The 18058-nt window shown below is 39.2% G+C and overlaps 1 protein-coding gene across 1 annotated transcript in view; it reads left to right on the plus strand.

Annotated features, from left to right (window-relative positions):
* LOC131689337 (uncharacterized) overlaps nucleotides 1–18058 on the plus strand; it is an 81484-nt gene that overhangs the window by 31810 nt on the left and 31616 nt on the right. The window contains exons 2-4 of the mRNA XM_058974356.1: nucleotides 1011–1056; nucleotides 14372–14587; nucleotides 15094–15171. Coding sequence (XP_058830339.1) covers nucleotides 1011–1056; nucleotides 14372–14587; nucleotides 15094–15171 — 340 coding nt within the window. The remainder of the gene's footprint in view (nucleotides 1–1010; nucleotides 1057–14371; nucleotides 14588–15093; nucleotides 15172–18058) is intronic.

Here is an 18058-nt window from a genome sequence, read left to right on the forward strand (position 1 = left end):
CTGTACTTTAAATCCCATATTTATACCTTTGCGGGAGAATAAAGGGTTAAATCGTTATTTTGTTGCCGAATGCGTTTTACATTCATCGGTAGATACAGGCTATTTAGTGGAGATTTAGACACCTGACCTAGCGTGACAGTGGGAATGATCTTCGTAGTGAGTAAAAATATCTCTAGGCCTTTAAATCTCTAGAATTGGGGGTACGTAGTTGGTAAATCGAGCGCACCTGGGTTTGAGTCCCGACCCCGCACATAGGGTTAGACGTTTTTCATAAGATATTTTTCTAAACCGAAGAATTTTTAAATTATTGTTTCTAAACGCGTTAATTGTTGATAATAACAATAAACGCGTATATAAATAATAAATTTTGCCCTAGCCCCCTGTTCAATTTCGAAAAATATTTTTTTGTTTCATACATTAGAGGCGCAATGGTGCATCGAAACCAGTACGAAACCATTGTAACGGGTAATAGTAAGTCGTACCCTGTAAGTAATTAATCGATTGATGATAGACGCTACGATAAAGACAAGAACAAATCTTTAAAGGAGTGAGGAAAATACTTTCGAAATGGCAGTAATGCAATTTTCCACTGCATATTGCACAAAGATCGCATCCGATCACTGAATGTTCACATTCCATTCCTCAGTTGTGTGCCAATGTTGATCAAACCCTCGCCAATTCGCACAAACCAGATCCATTCATTAGTAATCTTGAATAATATCCGGCAACCATTTGATATGCTCATGGTACAGTACCTCAAAGCTTGCAGGTTTCGGTGATCTGCGAAATCAAGTTGCAGCAACCTGAGCTTATCCATCTGCGCTGACCCCTCAGGTCATTCCTCATGTCAAATCGGTTCACGTCTGCCGGCGACCCAGTCGCAAGAAAAAGATATCAAAGTTTCCTTCGAACAACGATAGCCGGCAAGATCTAGCGAAAAAAACGACCGAACTGCAGCCGAGGAGTGGAGAAAAAAATCTAATAAAAACAAATATTTCTTATTGTTTCAGGTTACGTCACGTCGGGTGGTGTGCTTTCATCATAGTGGCGGCACAGGTGAGTTATTAGTTCAGTGGGGCTATTTAGCAGGTCGACCGTCCGTCAGTACCTACGCGCTGCATCTACGTACCCTCGGACAACATCATCAGCACTACGAACGATGCCCGCGGATGTTCAATGAGATAGGGCGGTGCGAGTGTAAACCGAGCATGAAAACTAGAGCATCAGCTTCTTGTCTTGGTCATTGAAAAAGTGATGCATACGCAGGCCTAACATATGTCTATGATGGATTAATTTTTGTCAGCAGATGGGGGTGGGAATAAGCTTGCTTGCGCGATCATTGTTTGGTTTCGACGAAATGTTGGTTAACAACGGATTGTATAAATTCAATGGGTTTTAAGGGTAGTGATTGATTATGTTTGTTAATAAGCAGATTGGCATAACATATAGTAAAAAGTTATATTCCATGAAACATTCTAGAAATTCATTTCAATGTTATTCCTAATTTTTCATCCGCTTACGTTATTTTGTAATAGCCAATTCATGTTCTTGGTGATGTTTGCCACTGAGGTTCAGGCCCTATAATTCTCGTGTCTATTCAATGATCGATTCAATTTATGACTGCTTGGCAGTTGATTTCTAATCTTAGCCTCTTTCTTCGAGTTGCCCAGATAAGCCTTAAAGGATTGATAGTGTTTTTCTAACCGGCTAAGAACATCTGTTCCGGTAATAAATATCCACCAAACAGGTAACCCTAATTGCATTATGTCATGCGACCCGTGCCATAGTTAAATTGTTCTGGGAGTTTAATACATTTCTTAATCGCGAACAGAGCCTGTGAAGCACCGTGCGAACTCTCCGGTACGAATCCTTTCCTGTATTGCAATAAGGCAACGATGTCGCGGACCGTTCCACAGAGGAGTATTTGACCGAAAAAGCTGGCCGAAAGTCATATTTTCAAAAACCATTATCAAGGACATTATATTATATCATGATATTCCCTAGTAATTTCTGCATTAGATGGCAACCACGTTGCGTGTATTTACTAAAGTTTGGCAACGCTGTTCACTGTCCAAGGTAGGGGTTTTTAATACTCTAGTCTGATTTAAATCTGCGTGTGGAAACAAAATTTTCCAAACATTAGTGATTCGAATTGTTTCGACTCAAATATCCTATATTTTTAATAAACCAAGGTCATGGTCATATTTTGGTGTAGATGGATCCATATACTCGAAAAAATATTAGTCTTATTAAACTTAAATACAAAGAAAAAAATCCGCCATTTTCTTACTTCTCAAAATTGAAAAAGTTCATGTTCCCAATCCGTTCCAGTGAAAACTCTTATTCCCTGATTAAGTTTAACCCAAATACTAGTAGATCGGCGAAAAGAAACTTGCGCATAATTGCTCCTTTTTAAATGATATTTTTGACATTTTTCCTCGTTTTATTACATTGTCCGTGCTAAGTTCAAACTTTTACAAGGATATTTCTTTTCGAAATAATGTGTAATTCTTGGCAAGATTAAGGTTTAGTTAGCTGGGAAACAAAATGATGGTTTTATTGACCCAGAGCGCTTCAAAGTGCTTCGAATCGATTTGTTTTCGTGCAGAATTGAACTACATATGATACTTGAACTGTGTTTTGAAATGTATCAGCTGGTGCCGAAGCACTTTGATACGCTCTGATTCAATAAAACCATCATTTCGTTTCCCAGCTAACTAAACCTACATCTTGCCAAGAATTACACATTATTTCGAAAAAAATATCCTTGTAAATGTTTGAACTGCGCACGGACAATGTAATACAACGAGGAAAAATGTCAAAAATAGCAAATTTTTCAAATATCTCGCATTCAAAATGGAGCAATTATGTGCAAGTTTTTTTCGCCGATCTAGTAGTATTTGGGTTAAACTTAATCAGGGAACAAGAGTTTTCACTGGGACGGATTGAGAACATGAACTTTTTCAATTTTGAAAAGTGAGAAAATGGCGTATTTTTTCTTCTTTGTATTTAAGTTTAATAAGACTAATATTTTTTCGAGTCTATGGATCCATCTACACCAAAATATGACCCTGACCTTGGTTTATTGAAAACATAGGATATTTGAGTCGAAACAGTTCGAATAAATAATATTTGGAAGATTTTGCTTCCACGCGCAACTTTTAATCAGCCTGGGGTATTAAAAACCCCTACCTTTGACAGTTAACGGCGTTGCCAAACTTTAGTAAATACACGCAACGTGGTTGCCATCTAATGCAGAAATTACTAGAAAATATGATGATATAATATAATGTCCTTGATAACGGTTTTTGAAAATTTGACTTTCGGCCAGCTTTTTCGGTCAAATACTCCACTGTGCGTTCGTTCGTTGACCCACTGGATTTCTACTCCCATGTCCGAATTTACCGAAACCAACATTCAGTTTCAACGCCTTCCTCATTCATTCAAATCCTAACTGTCTTAAATTCCATGCAGAATCGAATGCTAGAGTAAATATAAATTAATTCACCAACCAAAGAATTCATTTGTTATTTTGTGGGTAGGTCGAAGGCAAAAGTTGGCATCTTTTACATTTTCGAGTATACGTAAACTGCGTAATCTATAACTGGTGCACTTTTGCTCTATAATCGTTCTAACAGCTAGCAGAGGAATTCCACGGAGATCCGTCAGAAAATCGTTAAAACCGTGACCGACCATCTTAGATTCCGACGAAACTTCACACAATTCCCCGGCATGGAAAACTAAACATTTTCCACAGTCAATAAGATTATTTGGAGTCAAGAGCAGTTTTTTAAAAGGGAGTAGATGTTTCTGCGTGCATTAATTTCAAATATTTTTATTCCATTACTGTATTTTATACAACAAAACTATCTGAGAACTAGGTACAGGGAATAAATATTTCTGTACGAGGAAAATATACACCGAAAAAAATGTTGTACAATTTTTCACAAAAACGAAAATTTATGTTAAAATTTTATATTGCAAAAACCCATTTTTAATTTTTTTTATATTTTATCAACAAAAACCTTTGAATGTAATTTTATGATGGAGAACATAATGGTAAAAAAGTTTTTCTAACAATAACTTTATACATGTTTTTAAATTTCATACTAATTGACATACAAAACTGTACTTTTATTACAAAATATGATTCAAAGCATCATTTTAAATCAAAATGTAATTAACAAAAATCATCGAAAATGCGATAGTTGTGGTGATATTATGGAATTTTGTTCTAACAAAAACAATTAATACGTGTAATTATGCCCTTTTTAAAAGTTATTCGCGTTACTCCATCATAAAATGTCAAAAGTTTAATGGTTATCGTTGCAAAGACGTAAAAGAAACTTTTTCAGTGTATTTGGATCAGGAAGAAACTTTCAATAAAAAAGTTTTCCTAGCAACAACTTTTGTCATTTTTTTATAATTCATACTATTTGCAGTCAAAAATACAATATTATTTTTAATATGATTCTAAACGCAGATTCAAATCAAGATGCTCACAACAAAAATTTCCTAAAAAGTAGCAGTTCCCGCGATATTTTAAATTTTGTTTAAACAACACAATTATTTTGTTTTATTACGACCTTTTCATAAAGTATTCGCGTTTCTCCATCAACAACAATAGGTTTTTCAAAAGGCTCATAACATTTCCTGTAACTTTTCCTTTAACATCAAGGCGATATTGTAAGCCATTTGAAAGCTACACTAAAACAAACAAAATATTATTCAACTATACCACCCATGATCGCATATTTGTCCCGTTTTCAATGGGATTTCCTATCTTTATGGGACTGATTTGCGATCGTAGACAGCATAGGGTCTGATGATTAAACTATATAGTTGAATCATATTTTAGTTGTTTTCATGTAGCTTTCATATGGTTATGAATAATCTATGAAAAGGTCGTAATAAAACAAAATAATTGTGTTGTTAAAACAAAATTTAAAATATCTCGGGAACTACTACATTTCAGAAATTTTTTGTTATGAGCATTTTGATTTGAATCGGCGTTTCAAAAGTTAAATACACTGAAAAAGTTTCTTTTTCGTCTTTGAAACGATAAACATTGAATTTTTACATTCTATTATGGGGTAACACGAATAACTTTTAAAAAGGGCATAATTAAACGAATTATTTTTTTTTGTTGGAAAAAAATCCAAATATCTCGACAACTATCGCATTTTTGGTGATTTTTGTTAAGAACATTTTGATTTAAAATGATTTTCGACCATCCACACAACGTGGCAATTTCTGTGTGGTAGTAGGAAAGCTAGCTGTGGGTCTAGAATTAGTGCTCTTCCCCTACGAGGACAACCTGGGCGGCAAACTTCAGCATGTCTAATTTACTGAGCTCTTCAGTTCCCTTTTGACATTTAGTACCATTTCCTCGTTGAACTTCCGACTGGTTCGCGAGCTACTCGGTCTAGTCTCCGACGATGGATCTAGCCTACTCCGATGAAGAGTTCCCCGGCGAGAGAAATTCGAAAGCGAGCCAACCAGCCAGGTGCCGATGTCAGTTCGGCGATTCCAGTAGATTAAAGCGTACAGTTTACTGGAGCCCCGGCGCGACCGGTGGTGTCTCGTTACGGTCTATGCAGTCTAGTTCCCGGCGCTGAATCTGACTGTATAACTTCTTGAGCCCTTTGGCTCCGTGACCGGTGCCATTTAGCGCCGTAACTCTTTTAAGCCCTTTAGTTCTCTTCCTGGGGCATTTTGCACTACTTCCTTGAGCCATCCAGCTCCTCGACTTGTTCGTGAACTACTCGGTCTAGTCCCCCACGATGGACCTGACCTACTCCGACGGAGACTTCCCCGGCGAGAGCAGTTCTCCCGAAACCGAGCCAATCAGCTAGGTACCGAGGTCAGTTCGGCGATTTCAGTGAAGCAGGGCGTCCGGTTCACTGGTGCCTCGATGACCTGCGACTGGTGGTGTCTTGTCGCGGTCTACTCAGTCTAGTCTCCAGCGGTGAATCTAGCTTACGCTGACGGAGAATTCCCTGGCGAAAAAAGTTCTCCCAATACCGATTCTTCTTTGGTTTTCGCTATTTTTCTATCGGAACAAACGGTGGGGTGCCGTGGTCGGTTTGGCGATTCCGGATGGAGCGTGACGTCCGATTCTCTGGCTCATACTCGGTTCTCTGTTAGACTGCAACAGACTAGTCATCGGCGGTGCATTTAGCTTATTCCTACGAAGAGTTTCGTGGCGCTGATTGCTCTCCCGAAACCGTTGCTCGATGTGCATCACGCCATTTCCGTCTTACAGGGTCATGATCTACATCATGACTCTGTTTACTGTATTCCACGTCTTTACGTCGCTTGTCATTCTGTAGGCTACATTATCCGAGTTGATGTCCGGTCCTTCCGTTTTAAGTAGCTCCCTGCACGTCACTTCAAACCTCGGACAGGCCACATGCTCACACTCCGGGCACTGTGGTGACGTTGCGTACCCGAACCGATGAAGATACTTCCTGAAGCAGCCGTGGCTCGGTAGGAGTTGTTTCTCCGTGCTTTCTATTAACCCACGTCGACAGGTTTGGTTGAGCCGGTAAGTCCACTTTCCTTTCTTCGTATTGTCCCATTTCTGCTGCCGCGTCACCATCGAATCGATTCTCATCATCTTCCTCACATTTCTGACGTTTCATTGATTGTAGCATCTCGGCGATAACACATACTGCCTCCGGTACGCAATCGCAACTCGTACGACCACCAGCCGGAACGTCCGGTTGAGCTTTTCGCGGTTCCACTTGGTTTGCAGCGTCGCACCCCAGGCAGGAGCCCCATATCGCAGTATCGATGACGAAACACTAGATAATAGACCGATATTTCGCAGGTGTAATCGACGTGGTTGTTAAAGCTCAACAAGTCGTCGATTATCACTCCCAATTGCTTCACTGTACGCTTCGATGCAATCACACGCCCTTCGACGGTGATCTGCATCCGCTGAACCGCTTTACAGTTGCTAATCAACATCACATCTGTCTTGTGGTGAGTTATTTGCAGCCTGACCCCGTTCATCCAGCTCTCGATCACATCTATTGTCTCCGTCACCGACAGCTTCATTTCTTCAAGTGTCTCACTCATCACCGTTAATGACACTAGCTCTGAGGAACTCCCGATGTGACTCGCATTGTCTTCTGCCCTTTGTTCTTCTTATACAGCAGTACTCTACTCTGGAAGTATCTCTTCAGGATCTGGCTCATTCTTCTGTGCAGCGCTGGGTATTGGTCTATACGAGGTTGGATGGCCCAGTGACTTCCCTGAATTTGGCAGCAACATCAGCTTCTGTACCTTCGTCATTTCGGGGAAAGACTTCAGCAGTAGCACCTGAACATGTCCGGATATGCCAGGATCGCAGCTTTCAGCGCCGCGGTTGGTATTCCATCCGGACCGGGAGTTTTTATTTATTTTAGTCACATCCAGGCCCGACGAGAGGGGGGGTCAGGGGGGGCAACTACCCTGGGGCCCGGGTCTATTTTGGGGGCCCGCATTTTTAACTGAATTAAATTTATTTTAATTTAATTGATGAAGTTTATTGTTTCTGTCGACACTGCAAATATATTACAATCAACTACTTCAACTTTAGCGGCATTAATTGGGTTCGCAATAATACATCATTTCTGTACCCAGACTCATCACATTCATCAACTAACACGTGTATCACTCAGCTACTCGACGGTTACAGCACCGCGGGGCTAGTTCAACTATGTGACGTCACTAATGACAACAACTGTATTTTGGATCTTTACTTTGGAAGCCAGGAGCTCTCCGATCACTTTGCCGTTTGTCGTGCTCCAGCTCCTCTCGTTAAACTATGCCAACACCACCCAGCTCTTCATTGTTTTCTCCGAAAATGTGTACCTTGTACATTCGAAGATACCACTGAGAAACTGACATATGCCTATCGCAAGACAGATTTTCGAGGAATGCACCTTTTCTTGTCTCGTATCAATTGGAATGAAATCTTGCCACAATCTGATTCAAACGCAGCGGCTGAAATTGTTTCGAACGTACTGATTAATGCTATCGACCAGTTTACTCCTAAACAACTCAATCATGGCTGTGAATATCCTCCATGGTCGAATCGTACACTAAAAAAGTTTAAATTGGCCAAAAGGTCAGCTCTAAAAAAGTTTTCGAAATACCGAACCGATATGCTAAAGAATCAGAATCTTCTTAAATCATTGTTACAAGAGACTTAATAAGTCTCTCTTCAATTCCTACCTTCATCGTATTCAGAGCCACCTTCGTAACAATCCAAAAGTTTTGGAATTACGTTAATGAACAGAGGCGTGAGTCAGGTTTACCCACTTCTATGTCGCTGGGTGATTTAGAAGCGACTTCATTGCCGGACATCTGTGAGTTATTTCGCCAACAATTCAGCTGTGTTTTTACCAATGATACTCTTAATAATCAACAAGTCTCCGCAGCAGCCGACAACATTCCCCGTAGGACTAGTATTGGACCTCATTTCACGATATCTTCCGATATTGTACGAAAAGCTTGCATAAAACTCAAGTGTTCTAACACTCCTGGACCTGACGGAATCCCATCATCTATCATTAAAAAATGCTCGTCGTCGCTTTGCCTACCTCTGTCCGTCGTTTTCAATATATCGTTAAGTTCCGGAGTGTTTCCTACCATCTGGAAATCATCTTACGTTTTTCCGGTTTATAAAAAAGGATCCAAAAGCGAAGTTCCCAATCACCGAGGAATCGCATCTTTATGTGCACTATCGAAATTATTGGAGCTCATCGTTCTCGAGTTTTTGACACATTGTTGTTCTAGATACATATCAGAAACTCGACACGGTTTCATTCCCAGGCGATCTACTTGCACTAATTTAGTAGCCTACACCTCATTTATCGCTCGCTCGCTACAGGATCGATTGCAGGCTGATGCAATATACACCGATCTGTCGGCCGCCTTCAATAAAATCAACCAATGGCTTCGATCTTACTTGTCAGGCCGTAAAATGTCTGTTAAAATCGGGAATCATTTATCCTCATCCTTCGACGTAACGTCCGGCATACCTCAAGGCAGCCATATCGGTCCTTATATTTTCCTTCTATACATAAACGATCTGGATTCATTGATTAAGTGCTTCAAGGTGTTTAATGCCGATGATTATAAGTTATTCCATATAGTTAAAAGTTACTCTGATGCTTTGTTTTTGCAATCTCAGTTAGACATTTTCGCTAATTGGTGCATGACTAACAGGATGGTTTTGAATGCCTCGAAGTGTTCTGTGATTACGTTTGCACGAAAACGCTCCATCGTAACATTCGACTACACTATCTTGCAAAACAAATTAAAAAGAGAAACTACAGTGAAAGATTTAGTGGTTCTTGTGGATTCAAAGCTTACATTTAAGGATCACATTGCTTTTATCTCGTCTAAGGCTTCGCGTAATCTAGGAGTTATTTTTAGGGTTACTAAGCATTTCACTAACGTACAGTGCTTAAAAACGTTGTATTGCTCGCTCGTTCGTTCCACACTGGAATACGCCGCCGTTGTTTGGGCTCCTTTCTAGAAGAACAGCATTCAACGCATCGAGAGTATTGAGCGTAAATTTGTGCGTTTTGCGCTGCGCCACCTGCCTTGGAGCGATCCCTACAATCTGCCCAGATACGAAGATCGTTGCAACCTCATTGGTCTTGAAACACTGTCTTTGCGCCGCAATGTGACCAAAGCGTCTTTTGTCTCTGATCTGTTATTGTCTCGCATTGACTGCCCTGATTTACTCCGTCTTCTCAACATTGATATTCGCCTCCGAAACCTTCGTTCCTACTCTTTTGTCCGTCTTCCAGTGTCTCGTACTAATTATGGCAAAAATGAACCCGTCAGTAGCATGTGTAGAGTGTTCAATCAATGTTACAATGTCTTTGACTTCAATTTGTCTCGCACTTCTTTAAAAAAAATTGTTTTCGCGCACCCTTTCCCAAACCTGATAGTGTTAGCCAATTTTTTATGTTAATGTTAATACTTTACCTATGTAAGATAGAGTTTAAGAAGTGTTTATTTTAAGCAGTGTTTAGTGTTAGTCATTGTATCATTTGGTTTGTTTGTTAAATGTTGATACCTAAAAGATAGAGGTTTTGTGCCTACGGGAGAAGGAGCTTTTGAAAATCCACTCCCGCGGGTTTTTCCCTCTCAATAATAATAACTACGTTCCAATCGTTCCGGTTTTCTGAAGTACGTGAACGTAACCCAATTAGATTCATTCAACAGTGCAATAGAACCATTCTGGTTTCATTTATCGCAAGTGTTTGTCAAAGTGTACAGTATGAAGTTGTTTACAATTTATCATATACTTAGCTAATGTTACTAATAAAAGTTGGATATTTTCGGAATGGGGTTGACGAGTAGATGACCAAAATCAATGAATGAAGCCACTTTGAAAACCAAGATGGCGAATTCCAGTTAAGACATCTCTATAACCTAAAATATTGACATTTTCGAAAAAAGATAATCATAGAATAGATATAGGTATATTGATTTGTGATGCGGATGATATGATTATAGAAACCTTCTCTGAACCAGAAGACGCTATATTGGCCTTCAAAAGGGCATCGCTCATCTACTCGGCAAACCCGCTTAAAAATACCCTCATAGTTTATACAGATATTGTTTGAAATAGCTCCAAGGTACCATTTCTATCATCTACTCATTAAGCCCGTTTCAAAAATTCCCAAATTGTTAGGGTTATCGAGATTATTGTTCAATCGGAAGTCTCCATTCTGGATTTCAAAAAGGTGCCAAATATCCATGTTCATCATGTACTTGTCAAGCCCGTTCCGGAAATACCCATATTGTTAGGGTTATCGATAATGTTGCTCAACCAACGAATTTTGATAAGAATGTGAAGCGAATTTTTTACGATCTAAATCCCAAAAAACGAACTAATTCAATTTACGAACCCTTGGCTTGTTCCGTAAATAGAGGTTCCAGTGTACACATTTGATGCAGAAAAAAGTGGGAATTGAACTAGATACTTATTCTACCTATTAGTATTCACCAAAAGTTGAAACTCTTTCTCTCACAACTCTCTGTCTCAGTCTTTCTAACAGCAGACTTCGCTGTTGGATCCCATTCATCGCATTCGGAATGTTTTCTCTCTGAATGTTGGCGCAAATGTAACAACTGATTCCAAAACCGATTTTACCATGTTCAGAAACCAATAAAGAAAATTCGTTCAGGTCATAGTGACAACTGCAATACCTGCATCCAGTGCCTCAAAATCATCAACATGTACCAACAATAAGAAACAAGGCAGCATCGGTGGTGCGAAATTTTATATTCAGTTGCCTATTTCTGATGAATTTGCTGAATTCAATATTCAGTTTCAATGCTTCCCTCATTCATTCACTTCCAAACTGACTGAAATTTTATGCAGAATCGAATGGTTGAGTGCAGAGGAAATATAAATTCATTCTCAAACCAAAGCATTCATTTGTTATTATGTGGACAGTTTGAAGGCAGAAGTTCTTTTACATTTTCGAGCATAACTGAATTGCATAATCTATATCTGGTGCACTTTTGCTTGATGATCTCAGAGCGGACGGACGAGGAAAACAAACAAACCTTCGATTCATCGCGGCGGGCATAAATAGAATTTTATTTCTCTTTCAAGCTCACGAAGGGATGTCAATTTTTCTAAGCTCGAATTCTGAGCAGCATTAACGATGGTAGCATTAACGTGCGTCAAGGGAGCATGAACGATGGCGATATGGACTGTATGGCAATGTCGCAAAAAAGGTTTCCAATTGCAATGGCAAATCGGACGCAAGTCATTCTAATGGCCAGCCACAAACAAATATTCCTTTAATATTTTTATTTTTTCATCTATTACTTATTTAAAATACTGACGACTCTGGTAAGCTAACGCATTGAATCGTATCAAATAAACAATTTTCATAAAAAATAATTTAATTGAAACGGTTGCATTTGTATAGTTCCTCTAATCGATGTTGAAATAAGAAGTCATATATGGTACGGCCCGTCAGTACTTCGAACCCCGGGGCCCGGCGCGGCTCTCGACGGCCCTGGTCACATCGACGCTTCTTTGAGCTCGTCGTTAGTCGCTTGCCACTCGGCTATGTTAGCTCCTTATTTTTCGCCGTACGGTGTCGGTGACCAAGCAGTTGAATCGTGTTTCGGGATGAGACCCTCAACGATTATCTTTAGCTAACCTGGGCATATTTTAGCTGGTGTCGACGGTCCCTCATCTTCGTCAGGACGACTCAGTACGCGTCTATTTATCAGCACAGCTACTTATGGTAATTGGCTTGCTAAGCTTGATCTCCCGTTTTAAAGAGTCCCTACATTCTCTAAACGTTGCTTCCGCTTCTCTCTCATTCTCCGATCTTGCGCTCTAAACCCGCCTTCTGGCTCTAAGACAAACAGCGTGTAGCGTGCTGAGTAGAGTGACAGGAAAAAATGACCCCTATCGGCCCATCCCTGAGTCGATTTCGGGTTCCACAAGGAGTACTTGGACCAAATTTGAAGTAAATCGGACAAGTCTAGCTACCAAACCAACGTGCCTGAAGCTTGTATGGGATTTTTCGACAATTTATATGGAGAAAACCCACTAGCTCGCATTTTCGTCGCTAGGTGGCACTGCATGCATCGTATTATCACTATAAGTGAAAATAAGAAAGATAATTCAATTGTTTATAACTTTGTCGAAGACTGCTAGTGAATCCGGCTTGGTTAAAAGAAGCTATTAATCTTTTAACGAAGTGATGTCTGAGTCAGTTTTGCATGGGGCCAGCTTGAAGTCGCATCAAACCATCGTTCGTGTGCGGTACAGGTGTAAGAGGGCACTTCTAAGAATGATACGAAAAATAATAGGAGCAGTTAAATCTGCATATTGATGGTTTTTATGTATACGGTGGACATATAGGTGAGATCGCGGCTTGCCAGTACATACAAACGCTATATGTGGAGTAAAAATACGTTATTTACAAAATTCAACCCGGAAATTAAAATCATATGTAAAACTAAGTCATTTTTGATGCTCGTATATGTCAGTGTCAGGAGAAATAAATGTGCACGGTTTTTTCTAGGTGTGTAGTTGTTGCAGTTGTTTCGATCATAGTTCACAGATCGAGAGAAAATGGCTGGAGATTACCAGGCACCCACATTTACTTCTACGTCAGGAGCAACCCACGGAAGCTACTTAGGACCATGGAAGTTTCTGCTTTCCTTCAATGACGTGTATTTATTGTTGAAAACTTCTCTTTATTCTATCGCAGACGATCTGTATAAATTTCGTCGCATCCGCTAAATTGAGGATTGCAAATTTATCCAATAACAATTTAAAACATTCACTGTTTGTGGTGGAACAAGAACCTCGAAGAAGTGCTCGATGATCGAATTCTCACGAGACATTCTAGTCGCACTTTACCTGCCATACCCACAACAACCTGGGAAGCGTTATGTAAGGGGGAGGGAGATTCCCTTTCGACTGTCCTGGGTTTAAACTCAGCTGATGTGGTCGCCCTAGCCAATGGCTCTCTTTTGAGAAGGATTCGAAAAGATTGTCTTCGGATTAAGTTGTCTCTTGCTTAATTGGTGAACATTTATACCAGAACGATTTAGCGTTTTTAGTTGTCGTGATAACATCACCTCGCTCGCTATATAAAGCAATCTATGTTTTGGCAGGCTTTTTAATCCGTGTCAAACGTATGCAAATTCGATGACGCAATGTATAGTCATAACATCAGCATAAAGAGTTAACATTAATGTCGATAATCATGTACTACATACCATTCCACGAGCAACCACCAGCTCACCATCCCTGACCGTACGCAACATGATCCATGTTTATGACGTCTATCTGCATCCCAGCGTGAAACACAAAGAAAAAGGTGAAAAGAGACTCGTCTTCATTCAGTTATACTACACACTCAAAACTAGCGAAGTGAAAAACGATTTCCACCACAACGGCTGAATAGTGGTGTAAATTTTCAACTCATTGTGCTCGTTTGTGTTGACTGCGGTCACCGCGACCAGCCCAAAGCAGTGGCCTTCTCCCATTTTCAAATGTTCGTGCTAAACAACCACAACCTACTTACCCAGTGACTCAGATGGGCCAAGTTCCTTTTGTTTTGTTTTCGGCTGTTCGATTTATCTGTAAGGTACCTACAAACCTTTGTGCCTTCACGGATGAGATATTGTGCAAAAATTTGGCGATCATTTCGTAAATTCATCTCTGCTGACCGCTATTATGCGTTTTATGTACTCTTTTGTAATTGTAGAATTACCCTTAAAACATGCCGCGTGTGTCAAATCACAATAGTAACCTGTTCGTCAGACAGCTGATGGTATTGTTTAATAACATGTTATTTAATTTTTTCTCTCTTTTTAGTCAATCATCTTGGCACGCTCAACTGACACTTCAAGTGCGACTACAGCAGCTTCAGTTGGATTTCAAACTTTAGATAACAGCTCTCAGCAGAGTCTGTACAGTACGCATGGTCTCACATCAGCAGCATCGGCTGATGCACTTACTACGGCCAGTCGAGGATCCATTTCGTCTACGGTGGCTCCAAAGATCCAGCGAAAACGTGGCAGTTCAGGAAAGGTGAGTGTTGTCAGTAGATCGAAAAAAGAAATTACGAACTGCTGGTGTACCTTAAAAGGATAGGGCTGTTATTCATCTCAGATCCCTTGTTCTGTTTATTCATTTGAATTCATTAATGAGAGCAGCATGTTGTTCTATTTTTTTTAGCAAGTTTAAAGGTTGATACTTTTGTAGTCACATCATGTTGACTAAATAAAAATATTTCATGATAGTTTGCATTCTTATTAGTCTAGCCCTGCAATTATCTGCAAAGTTTGTCGAAGCAGAAGGTTCGCTCGGAGCCTTGTACAACGGCTTTGTTTTGTTTTTCATTTTACATCCCAAGTGGGCCCAATAAAACAATACCTGCTAGTACAAGTATTGGATCATCTGTATTACTAGTTTCAAAGCAAACCAACAATTGCATGAAGATTAATAAATGATATAGTGTGGCATCACTAATGAAATGAATATGGGATTGTTTACCCTAAAACAAATCAATATACGCAATCGCTTTTTCTTTTCAGAAAAGTTCCATCGTCAGCCAAATCCACGATAATGTGAACAATTCGCGCGAATCTTTAACCCACGAGGGCAGTGAACCGGTAAGGTTTTAGAATTACAAAAGTGTTTTAAAAGAGGCACAGGACGAAACCATTATCTCAGACTCAGTTTTTATCCGCCACGTAATGTATTTTGGGATGACAAAATGAAGACATTAACAAAAATAGGACATATTTTTTCATTGTTTTTTATAAACTGAAGCTATGAAAATACTATTCTCTAGTCACTCGACGTAGTCTCATAAGCCTTCCTGATTTTTAGTACTTATACATTTCCCTAATGGAGGTCTTTCAGCGCAAAATTTAAAAAATTGCATCTCCACGATAAGGAAAATATGTTCAAGAAAGAATTTACTCGGATTTGGCTTGGATCGTCGGCCAAAGCCCACCAAACATATTTTCTCATAAGGTTGTCAAATTCGGGTAAAAAAGTTGACAAAATCGGAGCCAAACAAAATCGAATGCTGATACTCTTAACTGTATTTAACTTGCTAAAAATATATGAAAAAATAAAATTTTGCTCCGAACTTTTTGGGTTCCATTTGGGTCCTAAAATAACTGTGCAAATTTTAAGCTCGATCGGAGAAACTATATTTTTGCGCCCACGGTTTAAAGTTTACATGGGATTTCGTATGGGAAATTTTACTTACACAAAATAATTCTTCCAAGAGTCGCCATTGCACCCTAAAAATAAATCGATGTGTGATTTTTATAGGAAATTTGTAAAGGAAATGATGTCTCGATAACCGCTAAACGATCAGATACTTCTGAAAAAAGTTATTAAGCAAGAACGCTCTGAAGGTTGATGAAAATTTTAATTTTCATCGCATCACTACTGTTAACGGTCGAATTATATACAATTTTTTTTAATTTCCTATTATGTACAAAAGAAGCCCTTATATATCCCTCAAAACTCTTAAGAAAAAAAACAATTCTGATCATTGATTTGGACACAATAAGAGAAGGCCCAAACGAAATTGCATATAATTGGACAGCCAAGAGCAAAAAAAAATAATGTTTTATCAATCGTAAGAACATCAATAGGTTTCTGCTTAATAGCTTTTTCCACCAATGTCAGATCGTGTCGTGGTCTTCGAGACTTTATTTCTTTGTTAAATTTCTTATAAAAAGCACATAACGATTTATTTTTAGGAGGTAACGAGCGACTGCTAGAAGAATTATTTTGTGAAAGTCGATTTTCCCATACGAAATTTTGGGCAGCGGGCGCACAAATATAGTTTCACTTATCGAGCTAAGAATTTGCACTGTTGTTCTAGGGCCCAAAAAGTACCCAAAAAGTTGCTCGAAGCAGGAATCTAATTTTTGTCCTACCCTAATATACGTACACGAACATTTTTCGTGTAAAATTTAATGCGACACAGTTATATTTCGTGAATTACGTTTTGTCAAAATGCGTCATGTTTAAATTTAAGTTGCCGATGAAATTCATATATTTTTTGGTTTGCAGTTATTGTTGACTAACACGATTATCCCATCTGTGAAAGAAATCAGCCTACCGTCCCACTTCCTCTACGCTATCGTTACATGCGCAAGTTTTCAGCATCCTCCATTTATCACACCCTAACTGGTCTAAAGAAGACGATTCATGCATCCTCTCACCCGCATCCGATGCCGGCTGTAGTGCGGGGCATTCTTTCTATTGGAAAATTACATAACAAAAGTAGACCACGCTACTGTCGGTGCTGTTCACTTGATCGCAGCTACTAGCCGTACATTCAGACAACAACGAAAAATCAGCGTTTAACCCCTAACTAGCAACAACACAAAACGATCTGTCTTTACATGGTCGCTATCACAACGCGTGGAAATGCATTAAGGGGTAAGGCCACAAAGTGTGTCATAAAAAAGCACAATTTTTGGATTTTTTCGAATTATTAGTTTAAAGAAAAATTATTAGTTTAGTACAGACAATTTTCGGAAAATATATAGATGTTTCGTACATATGATGAATCATTCATAGTTCTGTCGAAACACTTTTGTTTTTAATATGAGTATTTCGTAAAAACCACAAAACGACTTTCGTTCTCTTTTTGGTGGTATCCAATTGGAAAATCAGTTCGAAATGGTGTGTTAAGAGAAAGCAATTATGGGAGAAAAATCCCCCAGAGGCAGGATTCGACCATGCCATCCTTGGGGCTCCGGCCCAATGCACAAAACTTTATGCTATCCCTGGGATGTGGTGGAGATTGTAACCTGCCTCTAAGGCGAGATTACACACAACCGCAGCTGTCAGCCAACACATTTTATCTATTTAATTTCCACGCTAGCTACCAAAACCCAACTGGGCACGGGACCAGAAATCGACAATCTTCATTGGCTCTGTAACCCACCGAAGAACGATGGGTAATGAGCTAAAATTAGACACCAGACCACAGTGGCACGACTTAGAACAAAAGGTGGACTAAAGTCAAAATTTACACTGAATTCGTTTTTGATATTAGCACATAATAAAAATAAACATTTACTATTCATTAGGGTGTCTCAAAAATATATATTTTATCGAAATCGTTCTTAAAATTTTTGTGTATTAATTTTCGCGTGTCAAATCTAGGGGCAGATCACTTGTGATGCATTTTTTAAAATCAGCGAAATTAAATGCATTTATTTCCATCAAAATAGAAATTCATAATGTATTTTGCGTTGCGTGCAATGTTTTTGCGTTGCGTGTAAGACGTCAAAACCCTACAGAAAAACTAGCCCTACATTTAACAAAACGTCGAACAAAGTGGATCAGCGTAGGACGTTTGTTAAACAAACTTTTCTGCGAGGGAGTGCAAAGCTGATGCAAAAATGGAAATTAAATGCATTTTTTTTAATTTGATACAAATTTGTTATACATTCTTAGAGTGATCTGCCCCTAGTGTCAAATCGTTTTTGCTATTAACACTTGTAAAAAAATCTTCATTAA

The sequence above is a fragment of the Topomyia yanbarensis genome, chromosome 3 (assembly GCF_030247195.1).
Source record: "Topomyia yanbarensis strain Yona2022 chromosome 3, ASM3024719v1, whole genome shotgun sequence".
NCBI classification, from domain to species: Eukaryota; Metazoa; Arthropoda; class Insecta; order Diptera; family Culicidae; genus Topomyia; species Topomyia yanbarensis.